The 17,500-nt window shown below is 38.8% G+C and overlaps 1 protein-coding gene across 1 annotated transcript in view; it reads left to right on the forward strand.

Annotated features, from left to right (window-relative positions):
* Positions 1-17,500, forward strand: part of dcc (DCC netrin 1 receptor) — a gene marked incomplete at its 5' end in the record, with an annotated part of 138,759 nt that overhangs the window by 82,141 nt on the left and 39,118 nt on the right. The window contains 8 exons of the mRNA XM_084114287.1: positions 165-306; positions 2,721-2,831; positions 6,035-6,229; positions 9,431-9,526; positions 13,561-13,733; positions 14,092-14,230; positions 15,439-15,546; positions 16,622-16,816. Of these exons, the coding sequence (XP_083970413.1) occupies positions 165-306; positions 2,721-2,831; positions 6,035-6,229; positions 9,431-9,526; positions 13,561-13,733; positions 14,092-14,230; positions 15,439-15,546; positions 16,622-16,816 (1,159 nt within the window). The remainder of the gene's footprint in view (positions 1-164; positions 307-2,720; positions 2,832-6,034; positions 6,230-9,430; positions 9,527-13,560; positions 13,734-14,091; positions 14,231-15,438; positions 15,547-16,621; positions 16,817-17,500) is intronic.

Raw genomic sequence — 17,500 nt, forward strand, 5'->3', positions numbered from 1 at the left:
TCTTGATCATCAAATCATCATATTAGAACGTTTTCTGAAGGATCATGGGACACTGAAGAATGGTTAAATATTAATCTCACAATTTTACAGTATTTTTGCTCAAATACATGAGCAGGAGACATTAAAAGAGACATGTTTGTGCCGTTGTGTGTGAATGTTTACAGAGCATCAAGGTGAGCTGGCAGCCGCCGAACGCTAACATGCAGAACGGCTTCATCACCGGATACAAGATCCGGCACCGGAAGACGGGCCGGCGTGGGGAACAGGAGGCCATCGAACCCAACAACCTGTGGTTCCTCTTCACCGGTGAGCCCGGCTCAACATGATCCATGATATTTACATTCCCTCGTCTCTTCTGAGTGACCAGATTCCCTTAATTCTCACATTTGCTACGTTTATATGCAACCAAATAATCCATTAGTAATGGGATTGACGGCTCATGTAAGCCTTCATGTAAAACACTTTAATCGAACCGATTGAGATCGATCAGAATGAAATTTCGATCGGATTGAAAGGAGTGGTTTATTCCTTTTCTAATCCAATCGAGAGAACATGTAAACACTTGATCGGATTGAAAACCGAAACTGAAAGCACTGCGCATGTGCAATGATGTAGAAATAGCGAAATGACGTAGAAATATCGAAATGACGTTGAAATAGCGTAATGTCGTTGAAATAACGTAATGATGTTGAAATAGCGTAATGATGTTGAAATAGCGTAATGATGTAGAAATAGCGTAATGTCGTTGAAATAGCGTAATGTCGTTGAAATAACGTAATGATGTAGAAATAGCGTAATGATGTAGAAATAGCGTAATGTCGTTGAAATAACGTAATGATGTAGAAATAGCGTAATGATGTAGAAATAGCGTAATGATGTAGAAATAGCGTAATGATGTAGAAATAGCGTAATGTCATTGAAATAGCGTAATGATGTAGAAATAGCGTAATGATGTAGAAATAGCGTAATGTCGTTGAAATAACGTAATGATGTAGAAATAGCGTAATGATGTAGAAATAGCGTAATGTAGAAATAGCGTAATGATGTAGAAATAGCGTAATGTCGTTGAAATAATGTAATGATGTAGAAATAGCATAATGATGTAGAAATAGTGTAATGTCGTTGAAATAGCGTAATGTCGTTGAAATAACGTAATGATGTAGAAATAGCGTAATGATGTAGAAATAGCGTAATGTCATTGAAATAGCGTAATGATGTAGAAATAGCGTAATGATGTAGAAATAGCGTAATGATGTAGAAATAGCGTAATGTTGAAATAACGTAATGATGTAGAAATAGCGTAATGTCGTTGAAATAGCGTAACGATGTAGAAATAGCGTAATGTTGTAGAAATAACGTAATGACGTAGAAATAGCGTAATGACAGAAATAGCGTAATGACGTAGAAATAGCGTAATGTCGCTGAAATAACGTAATGATGTAGAAATAGCGTAATGATGTAGAAATAGCATAATGTCGTTTAAATAGCGTAATGATGTAGAAATAGCGTAATGATGTAGAAATAGCGTAATGTCGTTGAAATAGCGTAACGATGTAGAAATAGCGTAATGTCGTTGAAATAGCGTAATGATGTAGAAATAGCGTAATGACATAGAAATAGCGTAATGATGTAGAAATAGCGTATTGATGTAGAAATAGCGTAATGTCGTTGAAATAGCGTAACGATGTAGAAATAGCGTAATGTCGTTGAAATAGCATAATGATGTAGAAATAGCGTAATGACATAGAAATAGCGTAATGATGTAGAAATAGCGTAATGATGTAGAAATAATGTAATGACGTAGAAATAGCGTTAATGATGTAGAAATAGCGTAATGACAGAAATAGCGTAATGACGTAGAAATAGCGTAATGACTTAGAAATAGCGTAATGACTTAGATGTAGAAATAGTGTAATGACGCAGAAATAGTGTAACGACTGGTTTTGGGCATTTTTACTGTGTGATCAATATAAGCAGCGGCACAACGGCTTATACGCTCATTATCTCCTAATTATGATCAGAAATGGATAAATATTAAGTCTCCTTCTTTAAAACAAATAAAGAACTAATGTATGAGAATAGTTATTATGCGCAAACAACGGGAAACTCTGTCAAAATTTGATTTGAAGCTTGTGACATATAAACGCACACATCAACCCGATCACGTTTAGCGTAACACTACATTCAGATTCATCAATCGGAATGAATTCAGTGCGACTGAAACAAAAGTTGTGCATGTAAACAAAGCCATTGTTTTTTAGTCCTCATTCTATGCATGTTTAAGAAGTCGACACACGATGCATCACATCACACCGGATTTGTCGTCCTCCGGGACTTCGGGAAGCGCAGATGTGTGTTTGTTTGAATAGGATTTCAGAATTTATTGGAAAATCATATTCATTTCCATTATTCTCTTGATGGATATCTCGCTAAGTTGCTATTTCCGAAGGGATTAATTTCACAGTGCCGTTGGAGTGTGTTATGCTAATTCCCGACACTCCGGGGTATTCAGGGATGACAGCACCCTACTATCATAATTGCGTTTTTTTATCTTTACACATGATGGAAATGCATCCTGATCTGTTTAGATGAGGTTTGGAGACCTTGTTTACCTCGCCGCCTTCGCTGATTGCTGTTTACTAATTAGAATCGCAAATAATAATCACACACACACCTTATTTTCTTTTCCTGACTCCCGCTCTTTGTTTATTGTGTGACAGGGTTGGAGAAAGGCAGCCAGTACAGCTTCCAAGTGGCAGCGATGACGGTGAATGGCACGGGTCCCAGCAGCGAGTGGCACACGGCCGAGACCCCAGAGAACGACCTGGACGGTGAATATGAATATGCAGACGCACAATGCAGCACAATTTAGGGCAGCTTAAACCGGTCGAGAGCGTTTTGATGGTTTTTAAGGAGTTCAGTGCTAGTAAGTAGCAATGGGTGCTTTGGAAACACTGCTTTGTGAAGCTTTGAAAGCTTTATGATACACTGTCATAATTATGAGATAAAAAGCTGAAAGTGTGAGATAAAAAATCAAAATTTTGAAACTGTCGTAATTATTAGATAAAAAGTTGAAATTTTGAGATAAAAAGTAAAACTTATGATGCTGTCATAATTATGGGATAATAAAGTTGAAATTATGAGATGCGTTTTCAGAAGTATGACACGCATAACTATGAGATAAAAAGTTGAAATATTTAGATACAATTCTAAATTATGACATACTAAGTCATAATTATGAGATAAAAAGTGGAAAGTCTGAGATATGGCACGTGTCCCAGCAGCGAGTGGCACACGGCCGAGACCCCGGAGAACAACCTGGACGGTGAATATGAATATGAATATGAATATGAATATGCAGATGCACAATGCAGTACAATTTAGGGCAGCTTAAACCGGTCAAGGTGTTTCGGTCGAGAGTGTTTTGATGGTTTTTAAGGGGTTCAGTACTAGTAAGTAGTGATGGGTGCTTTGGAAACACTGCTTCGGGAAGCTTTGAAAGCTTTTTGACACACTGTCATAATTATGAGATAAAAAGCTGAAAGTGTGAGATAAAAAATCTAAATTTTGACACTGTCATAATTATTAGATAAAAAGTTGACATTTTGAGATAAAAAGTAAAACTTATGATGCTGTCATAATTATGGGATAATAAGTTGAAATTATGAGATGCGTTTTCAGAAGTATGACACGCATAACTATGAGATAAAAAGTTGAAATATTTAGATACAATTCTAAATTATGACATACTGTACTAAGTCATAATTATGAGATAAAAAGTGGAAAGTCTGAGATATGGCACGTGTCCCAGCAGCGAGTGGCACACGGCCGAGACCCCGGAGAACAACCTGGACGGTGAATATGAATATGAATATGAATATGCAGATGCACAATGCAGTACAATTTAGGGCAGCTTAAACCGGTCAAGGTGTTTCGGTCGAGAGTGTTTTGATGGTTTTTAAGGGGTTCAGTACTAGTAAGTAGTGATGGGTGCTTTGGAAACACTGCTTCGGGAAGCTTTGAAAGCTTTTTGACACACTGTCATAATTATGAGATAAAAAGCTGAAAGTGTGAGATAAAAAATCTAAATTTTGACACTGTCATAATTATTAGATAAAAAGTTGACATTTTGAGATAAAAAGTAAAACTTATGATGCTGTCATAATTATGGGATAATAAGTTGAAATTATGAGATGCGTTTTCAGAAGTATGACACGCATAACTATGAGATAAAAAGTTGAAATATTTAGATAAAATTCTAAATTATGACATACTAAGTCATACTTATGAGATAAAAAGTGGAAAGTCTGAGATATGGCACGGGTCCCAGCAGCGAGTGGCACACGGCCGAGACCCTGTAGAACAACCTGGACGGTGAATATGAATATGCGTACGCACAATTTAGGGCAGCTTAAACTGGTCGAGGTGTTTCGGTCGGTGTGTTTTGATGGTTTTTAAGGAGTTCAGTACTAGTAAGTAGTGATGGGTGCTTTGGAAACACTGCTTCTGGAAGCTTTGAAAGCTTTTTGACACACTGTCATAATTATGAGATAAAAAGTTGAAATTATGACAGCCATAAATATGAGATAAAAAGTTGAAATTGAGATATAAATTCAAAGTTATGATGCTGTCATAATTATGATATTGTAAGTTGTAAGATAAAATGTCAAAAATTTACTAAATATAACGAAATTATTACATACTAATTTTGAAAGTTAAAAAGTCAAAATTATGACATAAGTCGATAGAAAGAGGAAATTAAGAAGAAATCCTCTGGGCAAGAGGAAGCGGTTTAAGCAGAGAATCGATGCGTCTGGCTTCAGTTCGTCTGAGTTTCGGCTGAACAGGCGGAGACTGTGAAAGTTAAAAGCACATCATTCAGCATGTAATAGATGAAGATGTATTTGACATCTACAATATCTTTAAAAAAAATGAAAGTGTGGGACAAAAATACAAAACTATGACATAATTGTCATAATTGAGATAAAGAGTTACAATTATGAGATAAAAAAGTAAAAAAAAATCTATCTATCTATCTATCTATAATCCAGCCATACATCTATCCGAAAGTTAAAAGCACATCATTCTGCATATAATAGATGTAGATGTGTTTGACATTTACAATATCTTTCAGCTCGACGCAGAGCTCCTGAATCGTCTGTTCTAATGCAACGCTTTGAAGACTTTGTTCCGCTTGAGAATGTCAGCTTTGAACAATTCTTGTTTCTCCTGCGGATCAAGCGTGTGGTTCAGGTTTGATCAGGACCTGGTGGAGCTTCAGAGACTGTCTGTGGTTCCCAATAACAGCCTGAGGGAGAGAGAGTTACGAGAGCGAGGCTTGATGTGGGAGAACACACACACACACACACAAACACACACTCTTGTACATCTATCTTTATGAGGACATTCATTGACACAATGCAATCTCTAGCCGCTTACCCTAACCTTACCCATCACAACTAAGTGCCTAACCCGACCCCTGACCCTAAACCGACCCTTAACCTCATTATAACCTTATCCCTAAAACCAAGTCTTGACCCTCAAACAGGCCTTTAAAGGCTCTCAGAAACTGAGGACCGGCCAACATGTCCTCACTTTACTCTCTCTGTCCTCACTCCAATGCTCTAAAACTCAAACTGGTCCTCACAAAGATAGTACACACACACACACACACACTCACTCACTCACTCACTCACTCACTCACTCACTCACACACACACACACCAGGAGTGTGTGGCGAGCTGCGTAAACACTGAAGAAAATGATTTACAAAGCAGAAACTACCAGAATGAGGAAGATAATCAGAGGACTGATCCATCCATCCATCCATCCATCCATCCATCCATCCATCCATCTATCTATCTATCTATCTATCTATCCATCCATCCATCCATCCATCCATCCATCCATCCATCCATCCATCCATCCATCCATCCATCCATCCATCTATCTATCCATCCATCCATCCATCCATCCATCCATTCATCCATCCATTGATCTTTCTTCCATCTCTCCTGTGTTCTGTGTGCTGTAGAGACCCAGGTCCCGAACCAGCCGAGCTCTCTGCACGTGCGGCCGCTGCCCAACAGCATCATCATGAGCTGGACCCCCCCGCTGAACCCCAACATCCTGGTGCGCGGCTACATCATCGGCTACGGCGTCGGCAGCCCGTACGCGGAGACCGTCAGAGTCGACAGCAAGCAGCGCTACTACTCCATCGAGAACCTCGGTGAGTGAGCACACACACACACATATATATGAACATCACAGTCAGATGATGAATACAGTCAGTCACAGGCGATCCACACGCCAATCCAGAAGCGCGGTAATGCAATGCTGTTTGCTAACCGCCACAGCAGGAAAAAGAGCAAAAGAAGAAGAGATGGTCTACACACCAGCCTAAACAATGCTGCGTCTCAGTTCAGAAGAGTAGACAAGCTTTGGGACACACTATCCCGTCATACAATAACGTCTTTAAAGGAGCCGTATGTAAGATTGTGGCCAAAACTGGTACTGCAATCACTTTCAAATTACTGTAGAGCGGTGTATCCCCTCCCCCTCCCCCCCTGACTCGAGGTTGCCAGATAGGCTGCAGGATCCAGCAGGAACGTTTGTAGCTGCAGCTGTGGTAACTAGAGCAGAGCTGGCAACCCGGATGCCGAAACACTACTGACTTCGTGATTGGTAGATGGGTGGAGGGTGGCGCTTCAGGCCAAAACACAACATGACAACATCAACATCAGTTGAGGGCTGCAACACTTTTAAATGACAATATCCTGGCCGTACTACTGTTGTCAGTGATATAAGTGTTTGAAATGAACATGATTTCTTAATGTCTAGTGACATATCAGGGCCATTTTATGATTAATTGAAATACATTTCTTACATACAGCAACTTTAACGGTTGCTCTCTGTCACAGTCAACTGACCTGTCAATCATCTTATCACAGTAAACTGACCTGTCAATCATCTCGTCACTGATAAAATCCTCCATATTTCCTTTAATTTCCTCCCGTATCGGACAGAAATGCAGAATCACGTCGATCTGCAGTCGCGGGTCTTTCACGCAGAGACTCCTCATATTAATGCATGATGCATTTAAAAGTTAATGGCCAAACGGATCTTTATAAAAGTCCATGTTGTTCTTGCAGATGAAATATAACATGGATAACATTAATAAATATTTTTTCTATCAGGTTGAACTTTGATTAGTCACTCAAACCGTTATCTAAACCTCTCACCATCGGTCGCGCATGTCGGCCATGTTTGTAGTTCCTCCAAAGCGCAATGGATTGTGGGTAATAATAGCCATTATAGTCCACCGGAATTAGATCATCCGGGACTTCTGGCACACTCTTTTCAACACACTGCTTTGGGACACACTTATTCTAATCTCACACACTGTTGAGGGTGGATTATGTGGACAGTGAGACGTGACGTTTTTGTGACGCGCTCCACAAACTTCACGGAAAGGAAACCGGGACGCAGAAAGCATCGTCCTGTTTTCCTTATTTTACAAAATCACAATGTTTTGTGTGACTTCTGTGTAGCGTTACACCCCTATCATGTTCTCCTGCTGTGTGTGTTGAGGTTTAAATATTTCATTCATATAATTCATTATAGATCATTGATCACATGGAGCAGAGATAATGAAATCTGAGCAGTTCATCAACATATTATTATCTGCACTGAACAAAAATATCATGTTTCCAGCACAAAACATCTAAACATTCATAAATCAAGACACATTTACTGGAGAAGCAAAATGACTGAAGATATTAAGACTTGATTAATGAAAAAATTATCAAAATGAAGTGAGTTTGAGTTTAAAACGAGAACAAATAACAATGATCTTCAGAACAATAATCTTAATTCAAAGGGAAACAGGATTATTTTTCTGACTCCACTGGCAGATATTTGTTCTTGTTTTAAACTCAAACTCACTAATTTTGATGCATTTTTTATCAATCAAGTCTTAATATCTTCAGTCTTTGCTTCTTCTCCAGTAAATGTGTCTTGATTTATGAAAGTTCAGATATTAGTGCTGGAGAACGAGACAGAAACACTGAGGAAGAGCGTGTGTGAACGCTGTGATTCTTTATGAAAGTGAATGAAATGAAATGTAATTTTAAATTGGCTTCCCGTTATTCATTACTAAGAATATAATGTTTCATTTATAAGGCGACTAATATGAAAACAAATGAGGTGTGAATTGAATTTCATCTGCGGTCGCATGACAAAAGACGCAACGACAAATCGCAGATTTTAATATTCATAAGAAGGTGCGGCTAGTTCAGCGATCATGAATCCTTAATGAGAGTTTGTTCAAGATCAAACACGCTCACATGTGTTCATGTTTTATTTATTCTATTTTTCTGTGATTACCCAGAGTTTACGAGTTCAGTAAAGCGTTTCGTCGAGCCGCTGGATGCTCTGCAGAAATGTGCTTTTCTTACTCAGTATTTTTGCCTTGTTTCCAGTCCAAATATCTAAAAATTCTTAAATCAAGATGCATTTACTAAAGTAGTAAAATGCCATAAGATATTATGCCTTGTTTTCTGGGGAAATAAATCAAAATGAAGAGAGCTGTTGCTTATTAAAAGCAAAATTAGATTATTAAACAAGATTATTTTTTTCCCCATTGGCAGATAATTCTGCTTGTTTTAAGCAACAACTCACTTCATTATGATTTATTTCCCCAGAAAATGTTAGTGCGTGCGTGTATATGAATGTGAATGTTACTGTATCTAAATGTTTGTTATAGTCTTATAGTTGTATTTACTTTAATTATGATTTTCCATTTTGATGCTGGTTTCTTTGTAATGTAAAGGACCCCCTCGAAAATGAGATGGTGCATCTCAAGGGGTTATCCTTGAAAAGAAAGAAAGAAAGAAAGAAAGAAAGAAAGAAAGTAATAAAGAAATAAATACAACAATTATGTAATTTTACTCATCTAGTAAATACATCTTGATTTAAGAATGTTTCGATATCTGGACTAGAAACAAGACAAAAATACTGAGTAAAAAAGCATTTTTTGCAGTGTGGAGAAAATCTCTTTTGTCCTCTGAGCGTTGAAATCTTTCTGCCCTCCTTTACCTCCATTCTGGGCAGAAATAAGGCCACGTCCTTATCAATATTTCACATGAAATCCACAGGTTGCCATGGCAGCGATATTGAACCCAGTCTGGCCAGAAGGAAAGGAGAAACAAATGGAAAGAGGAAAAAGAGCATCTTCTGTTTCTTTCTTCAGGGATTTCATCAGTCATGAAAACATCTTTCAAAGCCTCGATCAGAGACACCTCGCATTAATCTCATGTGCAGATGTTGTTGCTGCTGTGTTCATCAGTCTTGATTTGTTTGGCGGTATTTTAAATGCTTGAAGTCTCAGGTGTACCGGTGTAAAGTGTGTGTGTGTGTGTGTGTGTTTCAGAGCCCAGCTCTCATTACGTGATCTCTCTGAAGGCCTTCAATAACGCGGGAGAAGGAGTTCCTCTCTACGAGAGCGCCGTCACCAGATCCATGTCCGGTGCGTCACACTTCATATCATTCTAGACGGTGTGATTATAGTCATGTTCCTGTATATATGATCAAACTCCTTCAGTTTCAGCTGGAGAAACATCTCAGGAGATATTCAACCTGTGTCTTCATATTTATGTTCGGTACACTCGCAGAAAAAAAAGTACAAAAGCTGTCACTGTGGCGGTACCTTTTCAAAAGTTTGTACCTAAAGAGTGCATATTAGTCCCTCAAAGGTACATATTAGTTCCAAAAGTGTACATATTAGTCCCTCAAAGGTACATATTAGTTCCAAAAGTGTACATATTAGTTCCAAAAGTATACATATTAGAACCAAAAGTGTACATATTAGTTCCAAAAGTGTACATATTAGAACCAAAAGTGTACATATTAGTTCCAAATGTGTATATATACGTTCGCTGGACGGAACCTTCAGTTTTCACTGAATGAAGGATTAAAAGAGAGAAATTAGAAGAAATTAAATTATTTTTCTAGACTTCCAGGATCATTTTTGTTAAATCGCGAATGAATAATTGAGTCATGAGATTGAGTTTAAACTGCTGGGCAATGAGTAATCGCATGTTTACATAATATATGTGTGTGTGTGTGTACTGTGAATAATCATTTTGTATATATAAATACACACACATGCATGTATATATTTAAGAATTATTTTTAATTTATATATATATATATATATATATATACAGTGAGGAAAATAAGTATTTGAACACCCTGCTATTTTGCAAGTTCTCCCATTTGGAAATCATGGAGGGGTCTGAAATTGTCATCGTAGGTGCATGTCCACTGTGAGAGACATAATCTAAAAAAAAAAATCCAGAAATCACAATATATGATTTTTTAACTATTTATTTGTATGATACAGCTGCAAATAAGTATTTGAACACCTGTCTATCAGCTAGAATTCTGACCCTCAAAGACCTGTTAGTCTGCCTTTAAAATGTCCACCTCCACTCCATTTATTATCCTAAATTAGATGCACCTGTTTGAGGTCGTTAGCTGCATAAAGACACCTGTCCACCCCATACAATCAGTAAGAATCCAACTACTAACATGGCCAAGACCAAAGAGCTGTCCAAAGACACTAGAGACAAAATTGTACACCTCCACAAGGCTGGAAAGGGCTACGGGGAAATTGCCAAGCAGCTTGGTGAAAAAAGGTCCACTGTTGGAGCAATCATTAGAAAATGGAAGAAGCTAAACATGACTGTCAATCTCCCTCGGACTGGGGCTCCATGCAAGATCTCAGCTCGTGGGGTCTCAATGATCCTAAGAAAGGTGAGAAATCAGCCCAGAACTACACGGGAGGAGCTGGTCAATGACCTGAAAAGAGCTGGGACCACCGTTTCCAAGGTTACTGTTGGTAATACACTAAGACGTCATGGTTTGAAATCATGCATGGCACGGAAGGTTCCCCTGCTTAAACCAGCACATGTCAAGGCCCGTCTTAAGTTTGCCAATGACCATTTGGATGATCCAGAGGAGTCATGGGAGAAAGTCATGTGGTCAGATGAGACCAAAATAGAACTTTTTGGTCATAATTCCACTAAACGTGTTTGGAGGAAGAAGAATGATGAGTACCATCCCAAGAACACCATCCCTACTGTGAAGCATGGGGGTGGTAGCATCATGCTTTGGGGGTGTTTTTCTGCACATGGGACAGGGCGACTGCACTGTATTAAGGAGAGGATGACCGGGGCCATGTATTGCGAGATTTTGGGGAACAACCTCCTTCCCTCAGTTAGAGCATTGAAGATGGGTCGAGGCTGGGTCTTCCAACATGACAATGACCCGAAGCACACAGCCAGGATAACCAAGGAGTGGCTCTGTAAGAAGCATATCAAGGTTCTGGCGTGGCCTAGCCAGTCTCCAGACCTAAACCCAATAGAGAATCTTTGGAGGGAGCTCAAACTCCGTGTTTCTCAGCGACAGCCCAGAAACCTGACTGATCTAGAGAAGATCTGTGTGGAGGAGTGGGCCAGAATCCCTCCTGCAGTGTGTGCAAACCTGGTGAAAAACTACAGGAAACGTTTGACCTCTGTAATTGCAAACAAAGGCTACTGTACCAAATATTAACATTGATTTTCTCACGTGTTCAAATACTTATTTGCAGCTGTATCATACAAATAAATAGTTAAAAAATCATACATTGTGATTTCTGGATTTTTTTTTTTAGATTATGTCTCTCACAGTGGACATGCACCTACGATGACAATTTCAGACCCCTCCATGATTTCCAAGTGGGAGAACTTGCAAAATAGCAGGGTGTTCAAATACTTATTTTCCTCACTGTATATATATATATATATAATATATATTTATATATCATAAACATTATGTATATATATATATACAGTATATACATGCATATGTGTGTACCTATATATACAAAATGATTATTCACAGTACACACACACACATATATTATGTAAACACAAACTTTATTTTGGATGTGATTAATCGTGATTAATAGATTAGCCCAGCACTACTTTAAAACTAGGTTGTTTTTATTTTATTTTATTTTATTTTATTTTTTTAAGTTTTTTCTTGGTTATTTGAAACATTCCATTTGATCATTTTGCAAACATTATGGGAACGTTTCAGAGTGTTTCATTCAAAAGTAACATTTAAAGACATAAAAGAATTAAAATGCTCCATGAACGACGTATAGATAATGTTATTATGCTAACGTTTTGAGAAGGTTATTAAAGACCACAATACTCTGAAATGAACAAACATTTTATTAACGTTACTGGAAGAACCTTGAGAGAACCTTCTGACTTCTGTGAAGGGTTGGCCGTGAGATGTGGCTTCGTTCGGAAAGCTGTCTAGTTAGTTCAGTCTGTGGTTTATCTGATCATATTCATAAATCTGAGCTGATGATGATTGATGAGTGATAGAGAGATGAGAGATGAGTTCTGTGTTCGTTGTTTCTGGACTGACTGTCTTCCCTCTGTGGACTGTAGATTTATCCTCTTTACTCGGTGAATCTCACGACAACACTCATATTTCACCCCAGAATCAACACAAACACAAACTAGATTTAGCATGAAGGAAATTAAGCTCATTTACAAAATTGTCTTTCACTCTGCAAACATGATGTTCTTCCTCAGTGTTTCCGTCTCGTTCTCCAGCACAAATATCTGAACATTCTTACATCAAGACACATTTACTGGAGAAGAGCAATGACTGAAGATATTAAGACTTGTTTAAGGGAGTTTGTGCTTAAAATTCCAATGGAGTCAGAAAAATTATATTGTTTTCACTTTGAATTAAGATTATTTTTCTGACTCCATTGACAGATATTAGTTCTTGTTTAACACATTTTTGACTGCATATCTTCATTCATGTTGTTTCTTCAGTAAATGTATGGAAAACGAGACAGAAGAACATGTTTTTTGCAGTGCATGCATTAGTTTAGTCAGCATGAATTAAATGAAACATGAATACTATCTTGATGTATATTTATAAATGTACTTTACAATATAAATGACGGTTGGCTGATTCCGGTTATGAGTAATGTAGGATCTTGCTGTTGATGTTGTGTTGAAATATCGTTGATGTTTGCTGAGATTCACCCTGTGCACTAAAAACTGGTAACCTTAAAACAGCACAGCGACATTTCACAGTTAATTGCAAAGAAACCGCTAGTAGAACATTGAAATAAATATGACATTTTTTATTATGATCTGGTTCAATGCCTAATGCATCAGGAAAACTCATTCTGAGGGATTCGTCAGGAATAAATGACTCTGGAATTGCAGGTTACCAGTTTTTCCAGAGTAGCTCTTCTAAACGTCACTCTCTAGATCTCAATGTTCTGCTTTTGTCTCTCTCTGTCACTCCATTCTCCCTCCTTTATTCCTCCGCTCCGCTTTCATCTCTGGTCACTTATGATTTATGATCTGCATAACCCTGATCTCTCTCTCACACACACACACACACACACACACGCAGACCCCTCAGACCCGTCCGATGACGATCTCTTCCATCTGTTTGATAAATTCCCCACCCCTGTCCCAGACACCTCCACTCCCATGATTCCTCCTGTAGGTGTTCAGGCCGTGCCGCTCACGTCAGACTCGGTGCGGGTAAGTTGGGCCGACAACTCCATTCCCAAAAACCAGAAGTCGCCGGAAGTGCGTTACTACTCCGTCAAGTGGAAGACCAGCCACTCCACCAGCGGAAAATACAAGGTGAACACCGGAATACCGCGGTGAACTGATTTAGGAATTAGCCGGTACTCTGGAAAAAAATATCCTGATTTTAACGGTAAAAGACTGTAAAAACAATACGGTGAAAAACTGTTAATTGGTTTACAGAAAGTTTCCGTACTATATACAGTGATCTAACTGTACATTTAATGTAATTTACAGTAAATCCGTTAAATTTACAGTTTTTGGAAGTGAAAAAGAACAAATCATTTTCTTCTAATCATTTCTAATCATTTACATTTTCTTTACAGTGTACCATAATATACAACCTTAGAATAAGATCAGACCTTTTTTGTGTGAGATATGGTCTTGACCATGTGTGTGTGTGTGTGTGTGTCAGTCGGCTGATACGACGGCTCTCAGTCACACCGTCACGGCTCTGAAGCCCAACACCATGTACGAGTTTTCTGTAATGGTGACGAAAGGCCGCAAGTCCAGCACATGGAGTATGACAGCGCACGCCACCACCTATGAAGCAGGTACACACACACACACACACACACACACACACACACACACACACACACGCTTTCCTCTGCTTATATACGCTGCAGAATAATCCACCCTTGCATTCGAGTCCATCAAGATCCACGTGAGAATAATCAGATGGACTGAAGCAGCTTTCAGGTTTTTCAATACATTTCCAGCAAAAAAATATTATTTTAGCCGTAAATAACTATCATGGAATTATTGATACTGTAAGAACCTGGTGGTAATAAGCTAATAACTTAAGTTAATAAGAACTGATAAGAATGTAAATGTGTCCCTTGAAATGCAATGCAAGTCGCTTTGGATAACAGCGTCTGCCAAATGTGTAAATGTAAATGCTAATAATTAAATAAATCATAAAAATGTCAAATTAAAAATAATCATTTTAAAATAAAATCAATCAAAATAAAAACTTTAATAAGAAAAATGTCAAATTAAAATGAATACATAATTTTAAAATAAAGTTTTCACCTGCATGTCATGTGACCACTAGCAGACAGCAATCGAGAACATGTAAATGTGCTGATAAATTATTGAAATATTATTAAATAATAATAAGGAGGACTTCAAAGGGGTTCAGCTGACAAATGAAGGTATAATTACTCACGCTTATGACATGACTCACACTGTGTTGTGTGATTGTGCTCGTGACACACACACTCCTGCATTAACACACTTCTTCACGATACACACGGTTATCACTGAACACATTAGACGTAGGATCACAGACTCAGTGCCTGTTAATTACGCTCTTTAATTAGTGCTGGAAATAAAGCCAGAACTACACTGCAAATGCTTTTCTTACTCAGTGTTTTTGTCTTGTTTATATCTAAATATCTAAACATTCTTAAATCAAGATGCATTTACTAGAGGAGTAAAATTCCATAAGATATTATGTCTTGTTTCCAGGGGAATTAATCAAAATGAAGAGAGTTGTTGCTTATAAAAAGCAAAATTATCAGCCAATGGGGAAAGAAAAATAATCATGTTTCTGTTTGAATTAACATTATTTTTCTTTCCCCATTGTCAGATAATTTTGCTTTTTATAAGCAACAACTCACTTCATTTTGATTAATTCCCCTGGAAACAAGACAAAAACACTGAGTGAGAAAAGCATGTTTTGCAGTGTTCTGAGTTCTGAGTGAAGTCACAGACATCAAGTGTGAAAGCACAAAATCTCTCTCTTTCCATTGGTCAGCGCCAAGCTCCGCCCCTAAGGACCTGACTGTGATTGGCCGAGAGGGACGCCCGCGAGCCATTCTGATTAGCTGGCAGCCGCCGCTGGAGGCCAACGGGCGAATCACAGGTGAGAAGCTCAAACTCAAGTCCGAAAAATCCACTTTATTCAAAGGGAAACAAGATTATTTTTCAGACTCCATTGGCAGATCTTTGTTCTTGTTTTAAGCACAAACTCGTCATTAAACAAGGCTGAATATCTTCAGTCATGTTGCTTCTCCAGTAAATGTATCTTGATTTAACCCTCTGGAGCTCTTCGTCATTTCTGACTGAAAAAAGTAAATAAAATTTCATCGGAATGGTCCGAAACTTGGTAAAGGTTTTGGCTCTTGCTGTGTGAACACACACAATAATCATGGCCATGACTGGAACAGGTTTAATGGTCCTGATAACAATAGCCACACTTGAGCTCCTCGCGGTCAGAAATGACGCATTGGAAATGAATGAGAGACGAGTTTCCTCTAGTGGAAGCGTTTGGTACTGCAGCCGAACAACATCTCACTGAAAGATCCGTTTTGGAGATATCAACCTCACATTTGAACACAACTTGTTTAGATTTATGGCTTTGATCTTCTCAGTTTTAGAGTAAAACATGTTTTTGAAAATATATCTTTCATATAAAAATTGAAAATAGTATTTTTGCACATTTTTTAAAACAATAAACGTCAAATTCTGTATCTTTTTTTAAGTTCACTTTTTAAAACTTTTTTCACTTCATCAATAATCTGCCAAGTGTCGTGTTTGTAAAGAGATCAAACTTCAGTCTGTCGCTCTAAAGCGTTCAAGATTTACCACAGTTTAAGCTGGACATTTAATTTTCAGGTCTATGCTCAAAAAATGAATAAACTGATTATAAATACAGCGTAAATATAATTTAGTACCATAAAATCCCCATTGAAATAAAAAACATCTGTCATTTTTGACCGACTCGTGTTATATATCTATGCTGAGGAAAAGCAGGATTATCTGATGATGTTTAATCCTCTATAAACTCGAGCGGATCATCCACTGCTGTGTTTTTGAGCACACACTCAGACTTCTGCAGACGCCTCGTGTGTCTTTATAGACGCCCTCACTACACACACACACACTCCCGCTCAGCAGAGATTTGACCTTTGACCTCTCCTGCTTGTTACCTGTGTCAGGGTATATTCTGTACTACACTCTGGACAAGCACATGCCGATCGACGACTGGGTGATGGAGCCCATCGCTGGAGACCGGCTCACACACCAGGTCCTGGACCTCAACCTGGACACCGTCTACTTCTTCCGCATCCAGGCCAAGAACGCCAAAGGAGTCGGGCCGCTGTCAGAGCCCGTGCAGTACCGGACCGCCCGCGGTGAGGAGAGAGCACACACACACACACACAGACACACACACACACACACACACACATGTGAGGTGAGGAGAGAGCAACACACACACACACACACACACACACATATACACACACACACACACACACATACACACACACACACACATGTGAGGTGAGGAGAGAGCAACACACACACACACACACACACACACATATACACACACACACACACACACATACACACACACACACACACACATACACACACACATGTGAGGTGAGGAGAGAGCAACACACACACACACACACACACACACACACACATGTGAGGTGAGGAGAGAGCAACACACACACACACACACACACACACACACACACACACACACACACACACATGTGAGGTGAGGAGAGAGCAACACACACACACACACACACACACACATACACACACACATGTGAGGTGAGGAGAGAGCAACACACACACACACACACATACACACACACATGTGAGGTGAGGAGAGAGCAACACACACACACACACATACACACACACATACACACACACATGTGAGGTGAGGAGAGAGCAACACACACACAAACACACACACATGTGAGGTGAGGAGAGAGCAACACACACACAAACACACACACATGTGAGCTGAGGAGAAAGCAACACACACACACACACACACACACAAACACACA

The sequence above is a fragment of the Abramis brama genome, assembly GCF_963993115.1.
Source record: "Abramis brama genome assembly, chromosome: 5".
NCBI lineage: Eukaryota > Metazoa > Chordata > Actinopteri > Cypriniformes > Leuciscidae > Abramis > Abramis brama.